The sequence below is a fragment of the Hydra viridissima genome, unplaced genomic scaffold (assembly GCF_058129835.1).
Source record: "Hydra viridissima isolate aposymbiotic clone 2 unplaced genomic scaffold, HvirCarnegie_v1 scaffold_1, whole genome shotgun sequence".
Taxonomy (NCBI): Eukaryota; Metazoa; Cnidaria; class Hydrozoa; order Anthoathecata; family Hydridae; genus Hydra; species Hydra viridissima.
Genome location: NW_028324300.1, coordinates 3,215,878 through 3,243,656, shown reverse-complemented (window position 1 = coordinate 3,243,656; position 27,779 = coordinate 3,215,878). Strand labels below are relative to the sequence as shown.

Below are 27,779 nucleotides of genomic sequence, written 5' to 3'. Positions count from 1 at the left end.
CTTTACACAGTATACACCTTAAAATGACATAGAATAGTTTCAGGCGAGTTGGCTAGCACTAAATTTCAAGCATTAAACACCATTTTGTTATTCAGCTAACAATTTTGTTACTCTACATCAGCCGTTCGAAATTAATCGAATTTAAAATAATTTATGTTTAGATATACAAAGTTGTAAGATCATTAAAAAATTTGTGATCCTTCACATGACCTTCCATTATTTTGTTTTAACTCTTTAAGATATTGCGCAATAGTGAAATTTAAAAAAACCTACCAAACTTGTTTTTCAAAAATAACAAACTTTTTGTTAAAAAAAAAAAAAAAAATGTATGGAATAAAAACTGTCACTCCATAAACTGTGCTGTTTTGAACGCTTGAAATGCTCTATTTAAATGTAGTTCAGAGAACTCAGTTTGTTTTAATATTGAAGTTTGTACCTTTTTACTTTCTTGTTGTTATTAAAAGAAAATCAAAGCCCCGAAAAACAAAACGTCTCCAACGCAATGAAAATCATTGCGTTGGAGACGTTTTAAAAAAAAATTTAAAAAAAAATAATATGATTTTACAAATTGCTACGGCCAGGGTCACCAAAAATATGCTCTATAGAAACTGTTTTTAGAGTTTAATTTAGGCAGATAAAACAATGTATAAAAAAACCTATATTTAAACCTATATCATCCACTTAAAATATAAAAACAAACTGTATAAATCTAAAACTTTTAATAAAAATTGATTTACTTCTTGATAAAGAATCGAAAAAAGCTTATTTTATACATTTTTCTACATTACGGTATAAATATACATATAAGCGCTAACCTATACATCAAACCTGCATCTGGGAAATGATTAGCGGCTACTACCATTGTTAGAACGTTCAGCTTACCAACAAACCTGTGTCCGATGAGCAATGCCGGATTAACCTGGGTTTCTGGGAGCCTACGCGCCCGGCTCCCAAAAATTAGGGTACCAGTGGGGCCCCCGATTTTTAACGTTTGTATTATTTTTTTATTAAATATGACTTGACATTCTAAATTAATTTTATTTAAGGAAATTAATTTTTAACAATTTCTAATCAAATTGATTCCATTAATTTCTCATGTAATTAAAAATAAAAACTCTAAACTTTTAAAAAAAAAGTTCGAATTTGAACACGTTCGAACTGTATTGGAAAAAAGTTCGAACAACTTTTATCTTTTTTTACTTACTTGAAAAAGTGAAATAAAGTGTTCTTATCATTGTTGCTGCTGCCAAATCCTTGTGTACGATTTATCCTTCAGATTTAGATACGCAATTCCCTGACGAAATTATCCAGTTTTCCCAGTTCATGGCAAATGAAAAAAATATATCAGCACTTAAATGTTTACACGCAATTCGTAGGAATAAGTTAGAATCAGTTTTTCCCAATGTTAAAATCGCATATCGGATTTTTCTTACTCTTCCCATTACTAATTGTAGTGCAGAGAGAGCATTTTCAAAAATGGCTATAGTTAAGAATGATCTCCGTTCCTCAATGTTAAATGATCGTTTAAATGCTCTTTGTTTAATGACAATTGAAAGAACACTGTTAAAAAATAAAAACTTTCAAGACGCTGATTTTGCAAATGTGAAAGCAAGAAAAGTTTCTATTTAAATAAAAAAGTAATCTTATGTTTTTTGCATTCATTTTTAAATATACTTTTTTAGGAATGGGGCCCCAAATATTTTTCGGCTCCCGGCCCCCAAGACCCTTAATCCAGCCTTGCCTATGAGACTGTTATCTCTCGCGTTGGTTAGTTTTTCAAGTGTTAAACAAAAGCTTTCTCAGAATCTTACTCACAAACTCGGAGTCTCTTTGACTTAATCGAATAAAATAGTCTTGACTTGCCTAGGTTTTGGTACTGTTAATGGTCACGACCTTGTTTCAATCTAAAAACCACTCTAGAAAATACGGAAATTAAAATCAATCAAAGTTGGACATGTTTAGAATTTTTTTATAAGTATAATTATGTTTAAAATAGTGTAAAATATAAAACGTAGAAATTCTGAATGGCATCTTTTATAAAGCAGTCAGTTTACCTATATTTATTCTACGATCAAAACTTTGTATTATTTACTCACGTGACCTACGAGACTCTCAAAATGGCGGACGAGGATGAGCATGATGATATATTTGGATCAAATACTAATAAAAAAACTCCATTTATAAAAAATGAAATCGACGAAGATAATTTATTTAATGAAGATAAAAATTCACAAGTTTCGGTAAGTAATGAAAACAAACCAACGTTTGATAGTACCACTATACCCAAAGCAAGTGGTGACAAAAAAAAAGTTGCTTATGAAGATGACGAGGTATATAAAATTGCTATTATTTATTGCTTTTTTTTTTAATTTAAGTCTATTGGACAATTAATAAACTTATTTTTGGATTTAAAAATTATCTGCAAGTTGATAGCAGAATAATTTCATAAGGTGGTTAACAATCTTGCTTTAAATCTACAGCACTGCTTAAATGTTAAAGTTAAAATCTATTTCTCTCTTTTTTTTTTTTTTTTTTTTTTTTGAGTAAGTAAAAACAATGCTGATTTTTCTACCTGGTATAAAAAAAAGCTAGTAGAGCTACTTGAATATAATATATTCTTAACATTTTAGGAACTTGAAAAAGAAGGTGGTGATACATTTGACATCACCATTAAAATCTCTGATCCAATAAAAATTGGTATTTATGTTATATTATATTTAGTTAGTTTTATTAAAACTTTTCAGTGAATTATGATTTATGCTTATCTATACGTGAAATTTTCAAACTTATAAGAAGTTTTTAATGCATACATTTATAAATTTAAATGAAGTAGAAATTATTTCTACTTCATTTAAATTTATAACTTATAAGTTCTACTTCATTTAAATTTTACTTCATTTAATATATATATTTCTACTTCATTTAAATTTATAAATTTTTACCATTTGATTTCTAAGAAATAGAATATTTTTGTCAAAAATTGTTTAAAATTGTTCTTATAAGAATAAAAAGTTTATTTAGTATTTATTAATTTATTGTTATTATTATTTTTTTTTTAACGTTTCTTTAAAAAAATATCTGAAACACAATAAATATAATAATACTTTTGGATAGGTGATGGTATGAGTGCATACATGGCATATAATGTGACCACTCAGGCAAGTCCTTTAAATTTGTTTTCCAAACCTCTTAAGCTAAGATATATTACAGTATAAGTTTGTTCTATAAAATTGTTTTATATTTTACAAACATAGTTAACGAGTCACTAATTCCTATATTAACAATTCCTTTATAGACATCTATTCCATCTTTTAAAAGTCCAGAGATGTGTGTTAAGCGTAGATTTAGTGATTTTCTTGGTTTGCATGAAAGATTAAATGAAAAACATCTTGCTTTGGGGCGGATTGTGCCTCCTCCACCAGATAAGTCTGTTGTTGGTATGTTAAATTGTATTTAGTTTTAATGATTTTTTTTTTTTTTTTTTTTTTTACTGTAATTTTCTTATTCAGTTCTTTGTTAATAATAAGATTCTTGTCTGCAGTTTTGTACTCTGTTTCCTCTCCTCAGGTATGGTTATGGTAAAAAGCTCAAAAGAAGATCAATCATCAACTGATTTTGTTGAAAGAAGACAGCATGAATTAGAAAAGTATAAGTTTTTTACTTTTTGTGGCTACATTTTTTAGTTTTCCTACATTATGCACTGCTACCTAAGTTTATTACCAAAGATAAGTATTTCACGCATCTAATAGTGTAGGTAAATTTTAATTAAACAAAAGAATAATGTTGTTTAGGTATATGAATCGATTAGCCAAGCACTCTCAACTTGTGGAAGATTTAGATTTCAAGGAGTTCTTGGAAGCTGAAGAGGTTTTTGATAAATTAATTTAATTTTCTTACACTAATTGGTAGGGATCTTCCTTACATTCCTATATCAATAGTACAGAAATTCTATATCAGTTTGCTTTTCCTCTTAGCTTTTTATGTGACACTTTTGGACATTATAATGGTTCTGTTTTTTCAGTTACCTAGAGCAAAAAATACTTCTGCCTTAAGTAAAGGTGGCTTATCACGACTTGCTAAAGGCATTGGTGATGCTGTCTCTAAAATTACCATCAAGATGGTAGAAAATGATACTGTAAGTATAGTTATCATGATAGCTACATTTTTTATGGAAAACATTCAGTATAGCAAGAGATTATTAGTACTTATTTAAATTGAGAGTTTCTTCACTTACAAATCATTTTTCAAAGTCTTGCTTTGTTTTAAATGCTTCTTATTTGCTCCCTTATCCTTCTGTTCTTTATTTGATCAGTTCTGTGATTCAAAAAGTGATAATTTTGCTGTTTATTTGCAGTGGTTTGAGGAAAAACAAAACCAAATAGAAGTTCTGGATCAACAACTTAGTAAGCTTCATACTGCAGCTGAAGTGTTAGTAAGCATCAGAAGGGGTAACTTCAATCTTCATACATTTTAATAATTTATACATTCATTTATGTTGTGATATTATTTCATGAATACATAAAGTAATAAAGGTAAGTTATTACAACTGTTCTTCTATTGTTCTGTACAAGTTACAATTTTAGAATATCTGAGAATACAAGAGTTTCATACAAGATTCTAATGAGTTTTGATTTTATATGTTATCAATGTGGTTTAACAAAGTTCAAGGATATCCAAAATATTTTAGTTTATTATTGATAGTAAAATCAATCATTTTATCTGTTTTATAAAGTTTGATTTCAAATGTACTGTTTGACTTTCTAGTGAAAGCATTTCTTTTAAATCTTATTTCATTTATTTTGCTTTAAGTTCTTACTTCATTTATTTTACTACCCAATTTGTCAATTATTTCTAAATATATGTTTTAGATGTTTGTGTCAACACAGCTGCTTTTGCAAAAAGTTGTTCTTTACTAAGTAAGAAACTATTTTCAAAATATTTGGTGCTTATCATAGTTATTACTTTTCTGTCATTCAAGTTATTTTTGTAAAAGTAATTGGCTAAACTTGTAGACACATTCTACAGTCACTATATGTAAGATTTGTCATAAAGTTTGGTAGGTAATTGATTAATAGTTTGCTGATTTGACTTTTCTGTTGTTAGAATTAAAAACCAATTCTAATATGTTTTTATTTTCGTGCCAAAGGTAATTGTGAAGAGCATACTGGCTTATCTCGTGCATTATCACAGCTTGCTGAGCTAGAAGAAAAAATAGAGCATGTGCAGCAAGAACAGGTAGCTCTATTTGCTTAATAAAAATAATAAAATGCAGCTATTATTTGCTGTTATTTGTGTCTTAGATTTGAAAATTTTATCAATCTACAGCTAATTTGCTATATGCATGCATGCATACATACATATATACATACATACATACATACATACATACATACATACATACATACATACATACATACATACATACATACATACATACATACATACATACATACATACATTTCAAAAAATTATCTATATTTTTTTGTATTTGTTTACTTTTTTTTATTCTTTGTTTTTGTTTTAAATGTCATTTTTTTGTTTTAACAGAATAATAGTTCCATTGTTTATACTTACACTTTTGTACAGAAAATTTTTCTGCATCACATAATCATACATTGTACATCATACACTGTACACACAGCAAAATCTGTACAATTGAAACTCCTACAATTTGAACTTTATATTATTTGAATATATTTAGATGGTCGAAACAAAATATCTATCGACTTCATAAATCAAACCCCTATATTTTAAACTATTTTTTCTGTCATGAACATGTTTGCCCCTTTCCCAACTTTTTTCTAATAGTTATAAGTGTTTCCAAACTATCTAAATTCAATGAAAATCACTTTTGTGATAAAGAACAAAAATCTTGCAGTGAATTTCAGTCTTAAAATATTTTGCTGTTAGGATTATCAGGCTTATTCCTAAACAAGAGGTGTCATGCTAAAATTAGAAAAGGGATGTATGCGGGGTTTATGCTGTTGGAAAAAGGAATTGCCTCAAAAGATAAATTTGACGAAAAATACATCAGTATGGAAAAAGTAAAAATATCACTAAGTATGGGAAGTGTTAAAGAGAGAAACCTATAAATGTTGATGGATAAACTGTTATTTGAAGAGTAGTTATGAGTGTTACTTGAAATGTTTTCAAAGAGATGTTTGGAATATTGCTGAATACTCTATAACTGTCCATTGTACCCAAAAGTAGATGAGCTAAAAGCAATGGAGTTAAAGTGGTTGTCAACAAATACAAGTTCTATACCTCAACCAAGGGGGGTAATAAGTTCCTTGAAAGCAAAGTATCATCATTTGACATTTATTTATATTATTTAAGAAATCAATAAAGTCAAATCTAACACCATCAATACTTGATGATGTAATCTTGCTGATAAAGGTTTAGGGTGCAGGATAATTTTCATTAATGCAATAATTAAAGTTTTTTTAAGCTATGTTAAGAGTTTTAAATATAGTTAGGATTTTAGTTATCATTAATTGTTGAATTTATGCTCTGTTGTAATATTTAATGAATAAAAAATAAAATTACAGTTTTAAACTTACTTTGTGCATCACAACTGTAGTTAGCAAATAAAAAAATTTCAATTTGATTAGTAGTTTATGATATTATAGTATTTGATTATGAGTATAGTTATTAAAATAATTTACAGCGTTTTTGTCAAATTGTTTCTGCTTTTACAAATATTTGTTATTGAGATTTTTATATTCAACTTTTTTTTTTTAGATTATTTAAAATTTAGGATTTAGTATGCTAAATAGATATGTTAATGTATATAAATAGATATGTTTTAAATAGATATGTTTTAAATAGATATGTTGGCATATAAGTAGATATATTTTTAATAGATGTTAACAAAGAAATACAGCTACCTTTAAAATTTAGGTTTTAAAGGATTTTTACACATTGGCTGAAACATTGAAGGAATATATCTCACTTATTGGAGCTGTGAAGGTATTACATATTAATATTAAATTGTTAATTTTTAGGTTTAAGATTTAAATGTTCCTTAAATGTTAAACCTAAAAATGTTTAATAAAAATGTTTAATAAAAAAATGAACAATTTAGTAAAAATTAAAGACTCTTCTTGATGGTTACAGATTTTATTCAACAGATCTTTTTTGGATGAAAATAGAATATACTATTGCTTTTAATGGAGACTGTTGGAAAATGTCATGTGATTTATTTAATATTGGCATTTTTTTTCTGAAATATTTCTTTTTCTTTAAGTTGTAATTTTTTAAGTATTGTAAAATAAGAAAATTTTTGTGTGCCTAAAATCAGATATTTTTAACTACTGGAGTGTCTTATGGCATTAAAACTTAATGTGTCATGTTTTAATGCATACATAGATACCTGTGTTTTGGGTACCTAGGTCCTGCACTACTTGCCAAGTGCTAAAACAGCCTATTTTATGTTTATTAATATTTTTTTGCAAGATTTGGTGTCAATTTACTTGAAGATTTAATCATCTTAAAGTTAAATTTTGAACATAACACTCAATATTTCTAGCAAAGTAATCAACTATAACAAAATAAATGAAAAGTAATTCTAAATTATCCATTACAAATGATACTAAATTAGAGCAAATCTAATTTTAGGCTGCATTTGCGCAGCGTATTAAAGTGTGGTCATGTTGGCAGAGTGGGCAAACAACATTGACAAAGAAACGAGAGGCACTGGTAAAATTAGAACTGGCAGGGAAATCTGATAAGTTAGGTCCTGCACAGGATGAAGTGAAAGAGGTATTTTTATTGAACTGTTTTTTTGTTTTGTTTTGTTTTTTAAAATTATTTGTCTTTTCTAATAGAGTTGCTTGCTTTGATTTAGTTTTAACTTTATACTTTTTAATTATAATAGTTTTAATTCGAGTGAGCTAAAAATATATGTTAATTGCTACCTATTCAAACAACTAATAAATTTATTTTTTTAATGGTTTTGTTCCCATAAAACCTCTCACTGTTGTCTGTGTTTATTTTTGTGTTTACCTATTTCTTTGAATATTTTTTGTTTTTTTGTTTTATTTTTTGTGTACCTATTTCTTTGAAAAATGCTTTTTTAATTGGGTAATAAAAACAAATGGAAAATTGAACCTAACTCTGTTTTTTGCCAAGTACCATTAAAGATGAGAATATGCCTAAAAGAAATTTCTCCAAAAGTTGCAAATGCGAGGGTTTTGATATATTTATTTTAATTCCTGCAAATTGAGCTGACTTCTTTTCTTGTTTTTTAAGAACAAGAAAAAAATTTAATTCCCGATTTGATGTAGCAGTGCTGTAATTTTTTTTTTTAACAAAATAAAGAAATATTTAATCTTTTAAATAAAATAAATTTTTAATTGCTTTGTGTAATAGTTGGAATATTTATATATTTGGTTTTTTCAAGTTGCTCAGTTTAATTTTTATTGCTGTTTTAGTGGGAAAAAAGAGTTCTAAAAGGAGAAGATGACTTTAATACAATTTCAAAAACAATCAAAATTGAAATGGCTAGATTTGAGGTTTTTTTCTTTTTTTTTTTTTTTTTTTTTTTTGGCACTGAATTTTTTAATTTTTATTTACAATAATATTTTCATTTACAATTCATTTAGAAAATGCGAGTGAAAGATTTCAAGGAGTTGATCATCACTTATTTGGAGTCTTTGCTTAATGTGCAGCAACAGGTTAGTTTTTTTAAAACAATTTTTTTTGCATATATTTAAAAGGACAATGAGAAAATTGATTATAAGTATCAATATTTTTTTGTTAACAGCATTTAGACCAGTTGCAAAATTAATATTTTTTAAAATGTATTTTAATTTATTTATCTATTTATTTATTTATTTTTTTGTGGATGAGTAAAATTGTCTTAATCTAAAAATGATTTATATACCCTAATGTAACTAGAGAAATGCTTATCCAAATTTGATTTGTTCATTAACATTTCATTTCAGTTTGTGCAACTCTGGGAAGGATTTAGTCATGACGCTAAAGCTATCTGCTGAAACATGTTTTGATTCCTGTTCAGACTCTTAATAGTTGTATCTTTAAATAAGAAGATGCAAAAAAATTTAGTGTTAGATTGTAAATTTGATTTTCATTGAACAGGTTGCTAAATAAATTTCTATTGTTTTTTTTTTTTTTTTTTTTTCACCTTAGAGTTCTCTTTTTTTTAACAAATTTTTTAATGTTTTGTTTTTGTTTTTATAATAATTAGTTTGTGAAAAAGTTTTATTTTGTGTTTTAGTTTGTTGAGGTTTTTCTTCTAAATTAATTTCTTTTATATATTTTTCTTTTCAATTAAAATTAATTTCTTTTATATATTTTTTTGTACTTAGTATGGTATAATTTTTTGAATAAATAAAACATACTGAGGGACTTGGGTTTTATTTTTGCTTAAATCTTTTAGTTATAAATCAAATTTCTTTGCATAATTTTCTTAGACTGTATTTCAGAATATAAATATTAGGAGGTTAACTTAATTTTGAGGGTTTTTAAAAATTTTTAAGATAAGCATAAATTTTAAATTTAAATATGATTTTAGCATTTTAAATTATAATTTAGTAATTAATCTTGAAAATTTAGCATAATTTATTTAGTAAATTTTGAACAAAAATTTAATTTTTTTTAACTAAAAATGACCAGTTTTAAGCCTTCAAAAGATCATTTGCGGCATGCGCTGCTTTTATTCTTTAATCAAAAGAAATCTGATGCTGAAAGTCATCATCTGCTTGCAGAAACTTATGAAGAACATGCACCATCGGTTAAAACATGCGAATACTGGTTTAGATGATTTAAAAGTGGTAATTTTGATCGAAATGACAACGAGCGCTCCATCAGTTATCATTTTTATTATAATCTGATGGAGCAATTATATTTGTAAGCCAAAAATTGGCTTGAATGCTGGATAGCTCAAAAACCAGAAAATATTTTTTACAATTTAACTCATGTTGCCAAAAAGATGGGAGAAAGTTGTTGCAATTGACAGAAATTATTTTGATTAAATACATTTTTCATTATTTAGAAACAAAAATTTTGTTTATGATAATAAAAAACCCTCAAAATTAAGTTAACCTCCTAATAGTTTGTCATTCTGTTTTTGCTTCTAAGAAAATGTACTTAAAATTTAAACATTTTCAAATATTGAATACAATTTTAAAATTGTTTTCAGAAAAGTACTAAAGCATATATATTATTAACATTAATATTTCTAATTTTTCTGCTTCATAAAGCCCATCTATATAATAAACAGTTCAGTCATAGAAGATAAAATTCATGTTGCTATAGAACTTAGTTGCAAGATATTTTTTAGTGTTGCAAGTTTTATTGCCAGTTGATTTTTTGTTTTTCAAGTTTTATTGCAAGTTGTCCGTGTTGTAAATTTTTATAATTAAGTTGTTTTATTGTTTTGGTTGTCTTTAATGCAATTAGTTTACTTTTTCTTTAGTGTTAAAGAATGTTATAATTAGATTTATTATGGGTGTGTTTGATATTCTCAAGAATATATTTCAAAATAAATTTCAAACTTATAACAATGAGGATCCTTCACGCTTACCTGCGTAAGTTTAAAAAAATGATTATAGTTGTAAAAATCTGCATTTTATTTTGTTATAAAATATAATAAAGTATATAAATTATGTGTTTGCGATTGAAGTATTAATGATATCCACAACCAACATCAGTTTATTTAAATAGCAAAATCTGTTATTGTTAGCTTTATTGCATTTCTTTAAACTTGCAAAATGGTATTTTCTGAATTATACTCTAAACTCTACATCTTCCATCTAGTTTTAAGTTTTAATCTTATTTGATAGAGTAGATAGGGATTTGCTCAGACATGTAAGACAAACAGAAGAACTATCAAGTTTAATTGGTGAGTTTTGATGAGAAATGTGGAGTTCACAAAAAATTTCTGATCAAGCTTATTTAAAATTTTAGTGTTCTTTAATTATTATGTAATCAATAATGAGAAGTCAGTTGTCTACCAGTGTTAAGTATAGTTGAACAGTAAATGCCATGCATTTTGTTCCCGTCAAATTAATACTGTAAATATAAAAATTTACATCTTCAAAGAATACATATTACAAACCTTTCAAGGTAAGACATGTGTTAGACCATGAATATAACAATAACAATTGAAGTAGGGAATTATGCAATCTATTGTATTATACCACTCATCTGGAAATGAACTCTTTCCTATTTGAAAATGTCTGACAAGCTTTCCGTAAACTACATTAAAAGACATGTTGAATGATAAATTAATAATTTTTTCATAATCCATCATGCAGACTTTATCTTTGTTATCTTTGATGAGAGGAGAAATGTGGAAAAATTCTCTGTAATTGAAGTTTAATAAGCAAACAAGAAATCAAGCTTATGATTAGTGTGTAATTAGTATCACTAAGACACTTGATATCGCCCAACTAATTTAATATTAGTCTGAAGTTATGACCAAGTTTCTTCCTGGGATATAATGACTGAGGAAGTGAAGAAGATTTTACCTGTTTTATAGAAATACTTGACTGGCATGTTCATGAGCAATCCATTGAAAGTTGCAGTAACTGTAAAAGTTACAGTAACTGTGAAAGTTACTGTAACAGTAGCTTTCAATGGATTGCTTATGAACAGTAAGAGAGGTGCTTGTGTAGTCTAACTATCAAGAAGCATCAAGTATACTCCAGATTATACTGTAATACAAGATTAAAAAAACCAGTTTCTTGGTTGGTAAATGCTAAAGAAGAACTTTTTGCAGCTCTTGTTATGTTCAAGTATATTTAAATAGCTTTCAAAAAGATTTTGCAGCCTTTAATGCAAAATTTTAATTATCTATTATGTTTTTTTATGTTTTTGTGATGTGAACTTTTGTTTATTATTCTGTAGAAATATTGAAAATGAACTTCGGAAAGAGATATTATCAAATCATGAAAATGAAGGAATAAATATTATAACTCTACCTGCAGAAGGATTAGACAGTCATGGCAGCAACCAATTAATGGAGGAGATAGAGGGGTTTTTTGAAAACTTTTTCAGTTTTGGAATAAAGCCTGACCAGTTTTTCAAATCATTTCCAAGTAAGCAAGTTTTTTAATTTACTTAAATGAAAGATGTGAGGTAGCTGGATGAAAATATGACTAAATGATATTTAACTCTCTTTAAATGAGAGCATATATTATAAATAGATACTTGGGGAAGATAAGCACTTACAAATGGTGTATTGCTTTTAATTGTTTCATGATCTTTAGAGCTTTAGATCTGTAGATCTTCAGAACTTAATAAAAATTACAATGAATGATAATTTTCCTGTTTTACTAAAATATACATCTTTTTCTGACTTGATTCTAATGCTTAATTATTAAACAGAAACAAATTCTTTCTAAAACTGTTGAATTTAATTTCATAGCTTTTAAATATTTTTCCTAATTACTTTCTGTTTTAAAGTAGTTGTTACATAGATTTTAATTATTAAAAAAAACTAATTATGTAAATGTCCAAAAAATTAAAGATAAATAGATTTCTAAGAGTAGACAACCATTTTTAGTTATACTCAACACAGAAAAATGAAACTATGTTTTAACATTTTAGTAAAAAGTTGCACATTTCTTATGCAGCACTTTCAAATGCTATTTTCAAAATGGTGAAGTTTTATGTTATTCAAATGTTAAAATCTAATTATAAATAAAAGCTACTGATAATAAATGTAAATGATAAGTAGAATTAAAATAGCAGTTCTCAAATCTAATTCATGTTCTTTATGTACATAAGTAAACATATATTATAAAATGATAGTATAAATTTGAGATTATTTTAAACTTGTTTGTCCTTAAAAGCTTTTTCTCACTAGTTAAATATAATTTTTGCACTTGCTAATCAATTTCATCCTAGAGTAACTTGCGAACCACCATTGTTCTTTTTGGTTTTTTTTTTCTCTGTTGTTTTAGCTGTCTTTTCAGTGAACATGGTGAAGACACTTACTACAGACCTTTGCATTACCTGTATAGAACACCGTTTCCATTTATTGATTTTCCAACATTTGCGCATTTAGGCAAATAACATACCCTTTCCTAATATAATAGTGTAAACTTTATGTACATAAGTAAACACATATTACAAACAAAAATATACTTTTAAATGATAGTATAAACTTATTTAACACTTTGTTTTTGCTATCTTTTGTTAGTTTTGTTTTTTTGCAATATTTAAATTACTTTCTTTTTTTTTTTTTAGTTAATTTAAGTTTCTTTTATATTTAAGAAGAGTATTTGATAATGAGCAAGTATTGTAGTTTTATTTTCTGTTAAAGGTTATGACAATCATGATAATTATGATGAAGATGACAGTGAAGCTAAAAGTCTTCGTGAAAAAATGTTGAATGACAGACCACAGGTATTTTGTGCGACAGGATTTCGTGTTTTTTTAAATGTTTTTTGTTTTTATTTTAGCTCTTAATCATCTTTTTCATCAGAATTTTTTTATTATTATTTTTTTAATTTTATTTTAGATAGCTGCTCCATTTGATGAAGAAAGTGATTTCAAATTTTTTCCTGGCAAACTACCTTCAATAGTATGTCTATTTTACTTAAAAATCTTTGACAAATTTCAAATTTTAAAGGTATTTAAAAGAAAAAAATGATTTTTTTTTTCAGTTCCCTATTGAAAATGATTTCTTTCAAAAAATTGATGGAGAAAAAAATGTAGAGCAAGATTGTGACAAAGGTTTTTTTTTTTTTTTTTTTTTTTTAAAAAACTTTTAACCTGACAACCATATTTATTTAAAATGTTCAGTTATGAATCATTTTTATGATTTATACCGAGGAATGCACTATGATTAGGTGCTGCAAAAGTTCAAATATTTATAAAACAAGTATCAATTTCAGATGTATTTTTACTAGTTTCTAAAGTTTTTCGTTTTGTAGTTGCAGAATTCTTTAATTTTTCTTTTTAACATATAGACTTCGATCAAGATATAAGAAGCGGTAAAAGGTCACTAGATGACGTATTGAGTAAAAATATGCCTCGCTATCCTTCTAATGAATTTTCATTACCAAATCATGAAATATTTAACTTTTCAAGGACAACGAGGAAGATCAATTCTGATGGTGTATGTACTTTTCTTTTTTATATATATACTCTTTGTTACGTTTTTAAAACCTAAAAGATGAAATTCTTTTTATTTAGTCTATTGAAACCCAAACAACAAAGAAATTGTCTGATGGCTCGGAGCAAGTAAGTAGACAATATATGCAACCTGTTTGTTACGATTAAACTCACTCTTGCAAATTTTTTACAGCCGACCACTTTGCGCTCTGAGAGATAGATGAATTTTTCAATTTCTTTTCTAAAAAAAAATTTTTTTTATGCTTAATACACGGTATGTTAACAAATTCTTAATTGCGATATTAGACTGTGGTTAGCCGATCTATTGGAGACCAAACACATTCGGTAATTAATAGAAAATTACCATCTGGAGAAGAAATTAGAACAGAAAATTTTATAAACATGAATGAAGGTATATTGGTTTCTATTAAAGAAATTTCAGAACTTTATTTCACTAGTGGTCAAAATTACAAACTTGAGGTTTCTTGTTTATTAGGAATCTATTATTTTTGTAAATTGCAAAATAAATGTTGCAAGTTTAGAATCTTTGTTTGTGACAGACGAATTAAAATCGTTTTTTTTTTTCTTTTTCCCTATTTGTTACAGACGAATTAAAAGCATTTGATGAAAAGTGGAATAAAAAAAAAGGTAAAGAACTGAAAGCCAAAACATTTGTTTGAAAATTTTTTAATTCCAAACATTTTTCTTTTGAAAATTTTTCTTTTTTTAGAGTCAAACTTGATAGCCAATGATACTGGTTGGAGCAGTTTTTTCTCTAATTCATGGACCAAACCGAAGCTTTAAACAACTGTGTTGTTACTCTTAATGTTGACTTTGTACAAAGATTTTTTTGAGTTTTTATTTAAATTGTAATTAGTTTTTAACTTAAGGTTCTTTTGAAAACAAATATTCTCTCTTCACTCATGGCCTATTGTATTATTTCTTTTTGTTTCACTTGCAACCTAAATATTATGTTTACAAAATATCTTGATGCCGTTTTAACTACAAAAGAGGTCTCATTAAACAGGCCGACATTTTGGTGTGGACAATGTTTGAGCTGCTTTTAAACAACTTCGAAGTGCTGAATCCCAAAATCAAATCTTTTTTTTTCTAGATTAAGTGTTGTTTTCCTCCTATAGAATATGGCTTCTTTTTAGAGAGTGACATGGGGACAGAGATTTTCCTAATCTCCACTCCTTCTCCATCGGGTTTCTCCCCATCCCCATCGTTTCTGCTTCTCCCCCATCCAGTCACCGTGTTCTTCCAGTGCTGTTCCAGTAGCTGTCAACTTTATTGATGGCAGCTTCTTCACTTCCAAATAATTCCACAAAAAAATCACTTAAATTGACTTTAGGTATTTCCCTCTTTTTTTTCAGGCTCAAGAGGTATATTTTGATTCGAGTCGTGAGTTTCAATAGCTACATGAGATTTAACACTTTAAATTAGATCATCAACACCCTTGAAGATTTAACTTAAAATGTTTTAAATAATACTTCTGCTTCACCTACTGTAAAATTGATTTGGAAAAAAGGAGGCTGACGATTTGGCGATTGTTGGAGTCTGGCTAGAGGAAAATCATCTATCTTGCTGTTTAAACTTTTCAGTACTTCTTTAATTTCTTCTTTTGTCATTATTTTAGTTACAATTCTTTTAAATTTTGGATCCAAAAGAGTTGCAGCTCTATGCATCTCATCTATTGAAAAATAACGCTTCATTATTTAAATGTGTCTTAAACTCTTTTATGATATTACTATCTGTAACCAAATACCTGCAAATAAGATGTTTAGTAGTAGTATCAAATGGTGTTAACATCGTGATGACATCTTTCAATAAAGTCTCGTTCAAATCAAATAATTTTCTTTGAAGGTTTTTAGATTAATAATTTTCCAAAACCGAAGCAGAGGTTATCTTTCACCTCTAGGCTATGCACACAAATTTAGGTTGTGCACACACAACATGGAATCCAAACCTGATCTTTAAAAGCAGCTTTAAAATTTGAGCCATTATCAGTTACATAGTCATTGTCGCATCTCCATGCTCCCATTTCTTCAAGAACTTTTTTTGTAACGAGTTTAATATCCTCAGCTAAAATGTGGTAATGATAAAATATTAATAAAACATTCATTGAAATTAATAAAATGTAGTAATGATAAAATATTAATAAAACATTCATTGAAATTAATAAGGCTAAATTGACAATAACATTGAAAGCAGATTTTAATTGATAAAAGCTTTGTGAAAGGTTATTACAATAAACAAAATGTGTATTCATACGAATAACAGATGGCAGGCAAGAGAATCGACTTGTCAAGCTACACAATTATTTATGAAATCATTTGGTTTTAACAAAAAAATGTTTATCAAACCATTTGGTTTAAAGTAAATGAATGAATATATAGTAAATCATCAAGTATATTTCAATAAAAGACTTTAATAATCTCACACGTGTGTTTTTCTTCCATTGATCTTGTTGCAATGATGAATGAGCACAATTTCCATTGGTCGTTGATATAGTGTACTGTAATCGTGATGTATGGCATTGTTGTCTGTTCGTGTGTCCACAAATCAGTCGTTACAGCAAAATGTATGGCATTGTTGTCTGTTCGTGTGTCCACAAATAAGTCGTTACAGCAAAATGTATGGCATTGTTGTCTGTTCGTGTGTCCACAAATCAGTCGTTACACCAAAATGTTTCTGCTTCTCGAACACCTTTTTAGCTCGCTTCTTTTCTGCCACACTATAAACATGAGAAATAGTTCGGGCAGAAGGAAGAAGGTCATCAGTAGAAACATTCTCATGTTTAGCTCCTATTACTGTTAAATTCTTTGCAAATTTTCAAAAACCAATTCTTTCGACTATTGAGAATAGACAATGTCAATATGAATACGAAATGTCAATAGCATACATATTCGAAATCACATTAACAAGATCAGTTTTTTCGGTTCTTAATCTTTTTAATAGTTTCAGATGAAGACACTACAAACCTGGTTATTTTCGGCGATTCTGTTTTCCCCACACAAAATTTTACGTGAGTTTTCAAACTGCTCGTACCATCTCGAGATTTCCATTTGAGTTTCACACTTCGACAAAAGAACGTACTCACTAAAGACGTTGTTAACATTCATCTTTAAGAAAGACGACCATAAATCGCTGGCTCCCGGATTCTCGACATAACTTATACTATCATCGTTTTTTAAAATGAGTTTGCTAAATGTTAATTTATCCATATGTCTAACTATTTATCAAATTAAAAATTATTATAAGTTCTAACTAAATATACGTTATTACTTATTAAGATTTATGAAGACAAATAGTACAATGTAACAAACAGTTTTCGTTGTCGTCGCCTATGACAGAAATAGATACCTTATCAAAGATATAAAACTATATGTTTAATTGAAGATGTCAAAATATATATTTTTTGCTTGCAGTTTAGTTTAAACAGTTTTATAGTTGATTACCGTTTCCGCGAAAATCACTACAGATGACATTTCTACCACTAGTAAAAGAAATAGACAACTGACTCAGAAATTACAAGTAGTATGAATAGTTCTCGAGAAAATCCAATATTTGTGACAACAGTGGAGAAGCCATTGATGGAAAAGAGATTGAAAAAGATTGATAGAAAATAAGAAAAGAGGACTGCAGTTGACAAAACAACATGAAAAAGTGATCGCTGAAACGAGTTAAAGTTCAAAATTTTTGGTTCGATGAGAAAATTATTTGTTCAATAAAAAGTTGGTGAACGGATCATGAAACAATGTGTGTCGCTAAATGTAATACAATTTGGAGGTAGTGTCATGTTGTGGGTTTTTTTTTGGTGGTAATAATACTGGCGATATTGTTAAAATAAACGGAATGACAAGAGCATTCCTCGAAACTTAATAAGAATTAGAAACTTAATGTGAATTAGAAAATGATAAGAAAATTTGATAGAAGGATAAGGCCTCCCTAAGCATCCGATTTTTCTCCTATTAAACTTTTATGAGGCAGAATTTTATTAGACAGAAATGTCAAAAAATAATAAAGAATAAAAAAGATGTTTGGAAAAAACTTAATAATAAGTGGCATAAACTTTCAAACATCGGAAAGTTTGTTATGCAGAATATCCACGAATATGTAAGCGGTTGTTGTCGCTCAAATTATAAATCCATTAATTTAATGATTTATTTCCATGTAACTTTAACTGATAGTAATAGAGCATATATATCTTAAGTGATTTTCTTTTTTAACTTTTCCTCTTATTTGTTAATAAAATATTTAAAAGTAGTGTCATTTGAAAAATTATGGATGGTAAGTTTACATAAGTTTACCGATAACAAATAGGTCGATAAATTTTCCAAATTGTGACTCACACAAGACAAGTACGCTCCTCCTGATTGCTTATCGTTCTGTAAAAAGTGAGTTAACTTGGTAAAAATATCTTCAAAATGACAAGTGAGCATTGTGCTGGGTTTAGAAAATTAAAATGATGACTTGTTTCGAAATCTAATAATCAGATTTAGTTATTGAGTTGGAAAAAACAGTTCTCGACATTTCTCTGATAAAATCGTTTTTGTAATTTTGAACCACTATCAAAATGGCGGTAGTCAGGAGTATTCAAACCACTGTATTTGGTTTCAAAAATAAATTATTCTGTGGAGTTTGCAACTTTAGAACACTTACTGAATCAAGAAACCCACTGATAGCTTTTCCGAAAAGACCGAGTATAGATAAAAGATGTATTAATTTTTTTAACAAATCACTTTATATCATTTGTCCATAAATACGTTGTGGTAGTTCGCATGTAGCTAGATACATTTGAATGTCTTCTTTCAGAGCTACTGCTTTGTATTGCTGTTCTTTTTTGATTTCATATTTTTATGTTTCATCTCAACATTTCTTAAAATATATTTTTTAATGTTTTATGTATTATCTGCAAAATTTTTTACAATATAAAGATACCTCTTTTACTAGTTTTATGTAAAGTCACTGTTTACTTACATTAGATCTATTTATTGAAATATTTATAATGTTGAATCTAAAAGTTTAATTGATCAAAAGCTCTCTTTAGCACAAAGAACTTTTTTTCATTTACCTTTATTTTTTTAACTATTGACTTAAACTAAATCTTTAAAGTTATTACTATAACACAAAAGAAAATATATATAAATGAAAAAGAAAAAGTTTAGTTTGAAAATGCATATATTAATCTATCATTTTTGGAAGATAATTTAAAAATAATACATTTATCTATAGATTCGATTAAAGAAGAAGTTCTTCAAGTTGAGGTGCCTGACTTGAATCTTCATACAAACAGCCCTTTATTGTCTCAAAAGTTTAAAGCTAAACAAAAGAGCATCTCCCCTGAATCAGCAACTCCAGGAGAAACAATTTACAAGTCAGATGGGTCAGCAATCTATATTACTGATTATCTACCCTTAAAATACAAACGTCCCTTAATCAGCAATGAAGAAATAGAATATATTATGGTATGTATAAAGTTGTTAGTTATGAAATGTATATATTTCTTGTTTTTTTTTTTTTTTTATGTTAATATTCTTGCTAAGTTTGTTAGTTTATTTGTAAGTTAATTCTCTTTAAACTGAATTTTACCTTAACAATGCTATATGTACAAGGTGTTGAAATAAGTTTATGCAATTTATTTTTTAAACTAAACTTTTGCATCAACAGAAACATTAAACATTAAACATTGTTTATAGTTCATAAGATTGAGCTCTGTTTTAACCATTCATCAAACTGATCTGTCACTCATATCAGTGTCTTAAGGTTATCTTTTCAACATTTAAAAAAAAATAATCATAAAAGAAAAAAGAAGATCCAATAAGAAAGTGATATTTACTTTTCTTAAATACAATAAAATTACAAAGAAAATAATTCTTTAAGTTCAATTTTATGTATACTTGTTTCGCTTCACCTTGTACACAAGAATGTCAATGATACTAAATACAAAAGCAGTTTTTGCTAAGTTGTTTTGAGTGTTTTTATAATTAAATTTCTGTACCCATTTTTCAGAGAGGTGGACCAGACCGTTAATCCAGTTATTCTTGTAAACCATGCTTTTCTCCAAGGTCTTCAAGTGGACGGCATGTTCAGAGTTTTAAATCGAGTTTGATGTTTTTTTATTCATGCACTCAATGCAGGGTTTGGCGTAATGTGAATCTGCCAAGTCAGGCTAAAAGTCATCATTAGAATGATATTCCCCTTTTTTCCTTTTTTTTTTTTTTTTTTATTTTCTACTTGTTTAGTTCTATAAAAAAAATTATGGTGATTCTAATAATTTATATAAAAAATTACTAAATGTGGACTATAATTTGAAAAAGTTAATTTTAGGTTTTTCTTAGGCAATATTCTATCCTCTTTTTATTGGTGTATAATTTGTCTATCTATGAAAATCACTGAAAATAGGAGTTTTTACAAGTCAGGGGACAAACTGGGGAGGCCTCACCGATTAAGGGAGCTACAAAAAATTTTATTGTGCACTTTTTTTTGATAAACTATTTACGATTAGCTCTTTCGAATAAATCCATTTAGTGAGTTTTAAAAAAAGAGGGTATTACTGACTTACGTAGTTCATTTATGCAGAAATACAAATTTTGAACTCAAGGCTTTAAAAAATTGAAAAGTCGAATAATGTTGATAAATTATTTCCAAATAACAGGATAAAAAGGCCTAAAAAAACAGCGATATTACGAAGCGATCAATAAATCTGATCGTTTTAAATGTCAGAGTTTGTGAAATTATCTACATTTCCTCATAGCTCAAGTGAGTCGCAATTTTTCTATGCGAAAATCATGGGTCAGTTGTAACAGACTACATGAGATTTAAACCCAAAACAAATATCGAGGTCTGTTTTGATAGGAAGAACCCACAAAAAGTCTATTGTGTGCCCCAATATTTGGATAACAATGAAAATCTTCAGATGAGATTTGCTTGAAATTTTCATTTTATTCTTAGTGATCGATTAACAGAAAAAACTATACATAAAACAATCAAAACTTCAGTGGTAATCGCATCTTCAATCGCATCTTAAAAAATCAGCTCGTTAACTAAAGTAGGACGTTACGTTACACCGCTCTGCTAATTTTAAATTCAACGGTAGTTATCATTTTCATTCTTTCCCTCTTCCGAAGCATGATTCATAATTAAAGATGACTCATGCGTACCTAAGCATAGCTTACATGTGAAACTTTTTCATCCTTTCATCATAATTTTTGTCTAAAGTAAATAGTTGGCACTTTTTAAAACTTTTTTTTGTATATTTACTTCTATTAAAGAACCTATATACTCAGAGAGCGGACATAGGTGTGATCGTACACTAGTTTTGCAAAAACATGGCCGCCGTTTTCCGTATATCCGCTCTCTGAGTATATAGGCTCTCTAACTTCTATATCATCAACAGCAGTTGAATGTTACGTAAGTTCCAACATTACCAAAGTGTACAATTCTGTTTTCCCTTTCAAATTTGTAGATTAATTTTTCTATTTGTAATTATCTTTCGAGGTTCTAATATAAATTTTATTACTTCTTTTTTTAGTCTTTGATGTGAAATTACTAAGTTTCTAAATTTTTCTCCAATTTCATTCTCGACTTTCTTTAACCCAAATCCTTTAAGATGTCTTTTTTAATGGGTTTTTAAATTCTTAATATGCGACCCAGAAATTAATACTGTGCAGCGTTTGGATTAATTCTTACTACTTACAAAACTACTTACATTGTAATTAAACGTCTTTGATCAGTAATTCATTTTTTTATTACCTTCGTCGTTGTAAGATTGATAATTTTTCAACTTTTAACTTTAAAAAGAAATCTTTAAATCGGTTTACATTAAACGGTTTTATAAACCTTTTCAAGTCCTAATTTCAAAAATAATAGTTTAAACATCCTATGCATCTACAGGGTAAAGAAAAGACTGGATTTGAGTCATTTATTTATTTTTTTGGTTTTCTATTTATGTAGAATTCTGTTAAGAAAACGTGGGAAGTTTAAAATTTTTAAAATTTATTCAGTGTTTTGGTTACCTGGCAGAAAAATTTACCCGGGTAATTGCTCATTTTAAATTTATCCAGGATTACCTGGACAATCTTATCAGATAATTTTTTTCAATTTTGTAGCAACCAAGATATACTATTAATTAGTTGTTGGGGGGGGGGGGGGGAGGCGTGAACTTAGTCATTTAGATTTACAAAAAAACAACAACAATTTTTTTGAACAGAATATAATGAAAAACTTTTACAACTTTTAAAAAAAGTAGTACAACTTTGGCTTGCTTCATGTTCTGTCTTTTGAATCAATAAACAAACTTTTTTTTCTTCAATTTTGAATGTTTCATCTGTTGTAATGGGAAATTACTAAATTGCGATTAGTATAGCAATTTGATGATTCTCCTTAGAGTTTCCATAAACCTTAAAGAAAACCTCTCGCGGGTATTATCTCCCACTCTATATCTTATTTTTGTGAAAAACAATAGCTGCGACAAACAAAAGCTTGTTCTATGTTGTTTTAATTATTGGTAAGGCTTTGAAAACTTTATAAAGATTTTTTGGCCTTGCACGGGAAGCTCCAAATAAACTTATCTCTTTCTCCAAACTCTTAGATTCTATCTCATCTAAGTGGTTAGTTTCATGTTCAATCTTATGAGGCAGTAAAGGAAATTCTTCTAATATAAACTTATCTTCAACTTTTAATGTTTGATTTGCAGCAAGTGCAATCTCTTTTTTTTTTTTCTCATTTTCAAAACCAACTGGTTGCTCTTCGCCTATTTCCTGTGGATGCAGTCTGTTAAAAAATGAGTAGCTCGAGATAATTTTACGTTTTTTTATTTTTAGTTCAAATTATAAACCTGCTGTCTTCAGAATCCTTTTTAGGCGGTAAAAGCTTGCGTCTCGAAACAAATAGTATTTTTATGCTACATTTCGGCGAGATGATAGAGATATGCAAGAAAAAAATTGGTTTGGCTTCGTATGTTAAGCAATAAAATTGTGATATAAAAAAGAAACGAGACTAGTCTCGGAATGACTTAAAAAGAGATGTCTTGTTTCAATAGATAGATATTTACATCTTGTTTCAATAGATATTTACAAAGAGAGAAAGTTACTTCAGGTTGAATTTTGTTTTGTCTTATTCACAGAGAATTATTTCAGAAACCTTTAAATTCTTTGTTACAAAATTAGTTTCATAGCTTGGTGAAAATCTCATCCGCACTATTAACATTTTTTGATGCGTTAAGAATATTGAAATCTTTCTATTAAAAAGTTTGATGGGATCGATCTGACTATTTTTCGTTTAGTTAAAATTTAGTTTAAATTAATATTTCCCTATAGCTCTAATTCGCATTTTAAGAACTAAGTTTTTAGTCTTTAAATGCTTCTGTTAGGACGAGGTCATTAGATCAATATCAGAATAGCAAATTCTGAGCAGATAGTTATTAAACAGAACTTTGTGTAAGTGGCAACTCAATGAAACGATTAGTCTTAGGACATTAGGCCACAACGCGTGTTTCTTAATTTAGTGTTGCGAAAAGTTTTTTTTATTCATAGAAACGTCCTCGCTCAAATTAACTAGCAACACCATTTAATTTTTGGTGTATTGCATTTGTTGTATTTACTTAATTGATTATAACTTTTCGTGTTACCGCTTCTGCGAGAAGTATTTTTGACTTAAATTTTAAACTTTTGTTTATTTACTTTAGATTCCTCTCAGTAACCAGAAATTTTACTTTACAGTCGTCTCGAAGTTAGACATGAAATAATATCGCGATTTATAAACTTCGAGTAATGTGATGTCTTTGTGGTTGGATGGTTATGGGTGAGCATGTGAGGTGATATAAAGATATCATTGCAGAGCCATGTTTTAAATTACTAAAGTCATAGAAGGTACCCCAAGGCTTCAACTGACGCGTAAAACTTCTACAATTGCAATGAGAAGATTGTAAGATGCTGTACCTGTAGATTTGAGCAAGATTAAACACCAATTTTTAGATTTTAAATGCAGGCCTCTTACATTTTACCTACTTTAATTTTATTTATTCTTTTATTTGTTTTCAAAGATTTCCCAAAGTTTAATTTAAAAAAAATTGCATAAAAACTGGTGAGATCCGGATTGACTGACAGACTATTTTAACGTTAGCTTAGCATTTATGCACACTAAACGCTATCCCTTAACTTGAAACTTAAATTGCTTAAAAAGAAGATTTAATTAGAAGAAATTTATTTATTTTTTTCTCATCTGCTTGTTAATGCGGGCAAGATCATCTCGCTTTCTCTTTCCACGACTGTGTGTACCGAGCTAAAAACAAAAAAAAATTAGTTGTAGTAGGTTTTTTCCCACAGAATGTTGACACCAGTAGTTTTCAGAGCAAGTTATATTTTTAATTTAAATTTATTATAAACCTACCCTCTTTTTAACAAACTTTAGACAACGTTTATCTTTATTAATCTTTAGCAACTCAATAGCTCGCTTTTCATATGGAGCAAGTCCACAAACTTCTTGCATAATATCCCGGATAAACTTGACATGTTTATTCAAGTGCTAAAAAACAACAACAAAGAAATGAGAAAATTATTTAGGGTATAACAGGGTGATTTTGAATAAACTCCCTGATTTTTTCCTTAAATTTGTTTAACTTAATGCATAAAATGCTAAAACTAAAATTTCCTGAATCTTCCATGCCACTCTGTTAATTAGTGTTTACACCACTATACAAAAGTGCTAAGTAGCAATCAGAATCAAAAACATATCTCCATAAAAAATCAGAAGAACGAAAGTTTTTGAAATCATCATCTTGCTCTATTTTATTTGCAAATAAATGTGAAAATGGTAGGACAAGCTTATAGTGAAATTAAATTAAAATTTAGCAAATGGATGGAAGTTTTATCATGAAAGAGTATCTTAGTTCCATTTTATAAGGTGAAGTCTAAAGACTGTATGGAATGATAATGAACCATAGGGTTTTTGAAATATTTCAATAAACAACTGATTTTGATAATTTTTTGGTTTTAGGACAAATTTATCTCCAAATTACAAACAGAGCTTTTAGAAAACATCATCTCACTGATATTTTCTAAAAGCTCTATTGTGTTGGAGATAAGTAATTTAACAGACACCTCACATGAGCTTTTAGACGACAACTTTTGTAAAATTTTGTGATGCCACATTCCAAATTTGACAGAATTGATTGTCTGCTGCAAATTGGCCTTACTCAACTCACAGCTTATATTTTATGTTTGTCCAAAACTTTTCAATTTCACAATTTGTGGCACATTTGCTGGTTCAGGTTTTTTGTGGAACAAAATTGATGCCATTTTGTTGGTACCTTTCAGTTACAATTCTTAAATAATGCAAGCTACAAGATCATGTTAGAAGATGGTCAGATCATGGTTTTGGATCATATGCATAGGTTGCTTTTATGTAAACTTCAGAGATCATGAAAAATGTCTGAGTTTTAAGACCACATGAATGGATGGCTAACCAAACCATAATTTTCTTGCCAAACCTTTTTTGGCTTTAATTGGTTTTAGAAACCATTTGCTCCTACTGGGATTTTATTAAAATGCTTGAAAGTGATGAAGGGCAAGTTTGTAGTAGATTTAATCATCCATTATAATGCACTTTTGATTTCCTTAAAACTTTTCTCATAGCAGTTTTTCCCTACATTTTAGTCTTAGCTGAATTGCTGTTTGGGATCTTCCAGGAAATATCTGCTTCCTCTATCTCTTCCAGTCATAACATTTTTTGAGTTATTAGATTATTGACTTATGAACACCACCAAACAGAGTAAACTGGATTTGCATCAATCCCCCTGATAATTTTTGACCAAGCTTTAAATTTGATGGACCTATTTTTATTTCTTGACTTTCTTTCCAATCTGTGACCTTAACTCCACGATTTGATAATGACTGAAAATTTTCCTCTGAATTTCATACTATTTTGTAAGCATATTAATTGGAATATTATAACTTTTAAGCTACTTGCCCAAAATGAGTTTCATCACTGCAAATACATTTTCTGTTTACAATGAACTTTTTTTGAGCTACTGTTTTATTATTTAAAAAGGAGATAATTTTACTTAAGAACAATAAAAAAAAAAAAAAAAAAAAAAAAGAATTTAAATATCAGTTAAGTGTTTCTTGAGATATTTCAAAGACCCTCTAGATCCTTACATTCTTGACAGTCTTTAACATGGCTTTCAAATCAAAAACACTACATCAATTAGATAATAATTTCGTTTCATTAATATCTACTTTAAAACAAAATCAGAATCAAAGTTACTTCATAGAAAATCAGAAGAACGAAAGTACTTGGATTCATCATATTTAATTATCAAGAGATAAACAAGAAATATAACTTTAATTATATCAAGAAATAATTCACTTTTTTTTTTTGTTTAAATCAGACAAAAAACATTGCCAATCAGTGTTGTTAACTTTAGTACTTACAGAAAGACCTATTAATTGGTCTCTAAATTTGATCACAAATGTAAATATATATATGAAATAGTATGCTAAAAAATAATTTTTACTTAATAATTTTAGAGTATAGCCTATCCTTGCAAAAGAACTATTAGCTTAAAAGAATCTATTAGCTAAAAATTTACTTGAAAACTATATAAATATTTAGTTAATTTGAAAAGAAAAAAAAAAGAAAGAAAAAAGATTGTTACAAAATAGAAAAATCTCATACTTAAGTTTTGTATAAAAATTTTAAAAAATCTTAGAGCAGTTAAGACAATCTTTAGGTTAAGAATTTACATTTAAGTGGTTAGTTTTTTTTCTTACATTTTTATTTATATATCAGCTAGAGTAAGTAAAACAATGGAGGATATTACTATTTGTATTTTTAAAAAAAAAAAAGTTAACTTACTCCCTTCCTTCTTGATGGCTTTGGTTTGGATGTATTTTTTGTGGTCTTATGACCTTTGTTTAAACCAACAGCTATCTCTACAGGAGCCATTTCTGAAAAGAAATATTAATAGTTTATACTCACATAAATTACAAGTGTAAAAGTAAAAATGCTAATACATAAAGATTTGTGAGTTTAAAGCATGTAATGCATTTGAACATCAACTGATAGTAACTGCAACTCTACTTAAATGTTTTACTAAAATATAACTTAATTTCATTAACTAGATGAAGATGAGATGTATGTGTTATTCAAATTTAGTGACCAACTATAGCAATAACTATAAGTGAGAGGTGTATAACTTCATTTATAACATCTAAACAATCTTTCTAAAGAAGTTTTATTTAGACACACAAATAATTTTAAAAAATTACTTTCGAAGTAATAATAACACTTTAAAAAGACGAGGGATATACTTGAAGAGTATTTCAGAATTCATTAAACTAAGTCACGAAACTTTTCGAAATCAACAATAATTTCTACTAATTTATAATTGCAGTTGAACTTTTTTCACACAATAGATACTTGGACTGGTCAAAGATGAACATTACATAATAGTAAAAATAAATATGTTAACATCAAATAACATCAGGGAATTTAAAATAAAAGTTTTTCATATATATGATTACATAGATAAATTAAGATATATTTTAAAGCCATTGATAACACATTGTTAACTAACCGATTCCTTCCGTCAAAAAGGTCTTTCGTCGATCTGGTATGCAAAATGTTTTCTTTTAAATAATAGTCAAAATAACAAAATGACATATTGAGACATAATTACTAATTTAGAA

The 27,779-nt window shown here is 27.9% G+C and overlaps 4 protein-coding genes across 4 annotated transcripts; 3 read left to right on the top strand and 1 right to left on the bottom strand.

The window, feature by feature from the left end:
• Positions 1–1,754: 1,754 nt before the first annotated feature.
• On the top strand, positions 1,755–9,112 carry LOC145187640 (sorting nexin-2-like). The gene is made up of 15 exons (XM_090094506.1): positions 1,755–2,330; positions 2,631–2,697; positions 3,115–3,158; positions 3,296–3,437; positions 3,568–3,646; positions 3,792–3,867; positions 4,022–4,135; positions 4,355–4,448; positions 4,869–4,916; positions 5,147–5,235; positions 6,901–6,969; positions 7,618–7,761; positions 8,433–8,513; positions 8,604–8,675; positions 8,946–9,112. Exons 1-15 carry the CDS (start codon positions 2,025–2,027, stop codon positions 8,994–8,996), a joined length of 1,476 nt encoding a protein of 491 aa, XP_089950632.1. The 5' UTR covers positions 1,755–2,024; the 3' UTR covers positions 8,997–9,112.
• Positions 9,113–9,817: 705 nt separating this feature from the next.
• Positions 9,818–15,010, top strand: LOC145187561 (uncharacterized). The gene is made up of 10 exons (XM_090094575.1): positions 9,818–10,550; positions 11,872–12,062; positions 13,292–13,374; positions 13,490–13,552; positions 13,635–13,704; positions 13,941–14,089; positions 14,167–14,214; positions 14,392–14,497; positions 14,692–14,733; positions 14,816–15,010. The coding sequence occupies exons 1-10, from the start codon at positions 10,468–10,470 to the stop codon at positions 14,887–14,889; spliced, it is 909 nt and encodes a 302-aa protein (XP_089950701.1). The 5' UTR covers positions 9,818–10,467; the 3' UTR covers positions 14,890–15,010.
• Positions 15,011–18,431: 3,421 nt separating this feature from the next.
• LOC145187669 (alpha-ketoglutarate dehydrogenase component 4-like) lies at positions 18,432–21,316 on the top strand. Its single transcript, XM_090094634.1, has 3 exons — positions 18,432–18,806; positions 19,324–19,556; positions 20,101–21,316. Exons 1-3 carry the CDS (start codon positions 18,665–18,667, stop codon positions 20,119–20,121), a joined length of 396 nt encoding a protein of 131 aa, XP_089950760.1. The 5' UTR covers positions 18,432–18,664; the 3' UTR covers positions 20,122–21,316.
• Positions 21,317–24,277: 2,961 nt separating this feature from the next.
• On the bottom strand, positions 24,278–27,762 carry LOC145187490 (large ribosomal subunit protein eL36-like). The gene is made up of 4 exons (XM_080063896.2): positions 27,668–27,762; positions 26,947–27,038; positions 24,481–24,615; positions 24,278–24,372 (listed from the first exon to the last, which is right to left on the bottom strand). Exons 2-4 carry the CDS (start codon positions 27,034–27,036, stop codon positions 24,298–24,300), a joined length of 300 nt encoding a protein of 99 aa, XP_079920022.1. The 5' UTR covers positions 27,037–27,038; positions 27,668–27,762; the 3' UTR covers positions 24,278–24,297.
• Between the last annotated feature and the right edge of the window lie 17 nt (positions 27,763–27,779).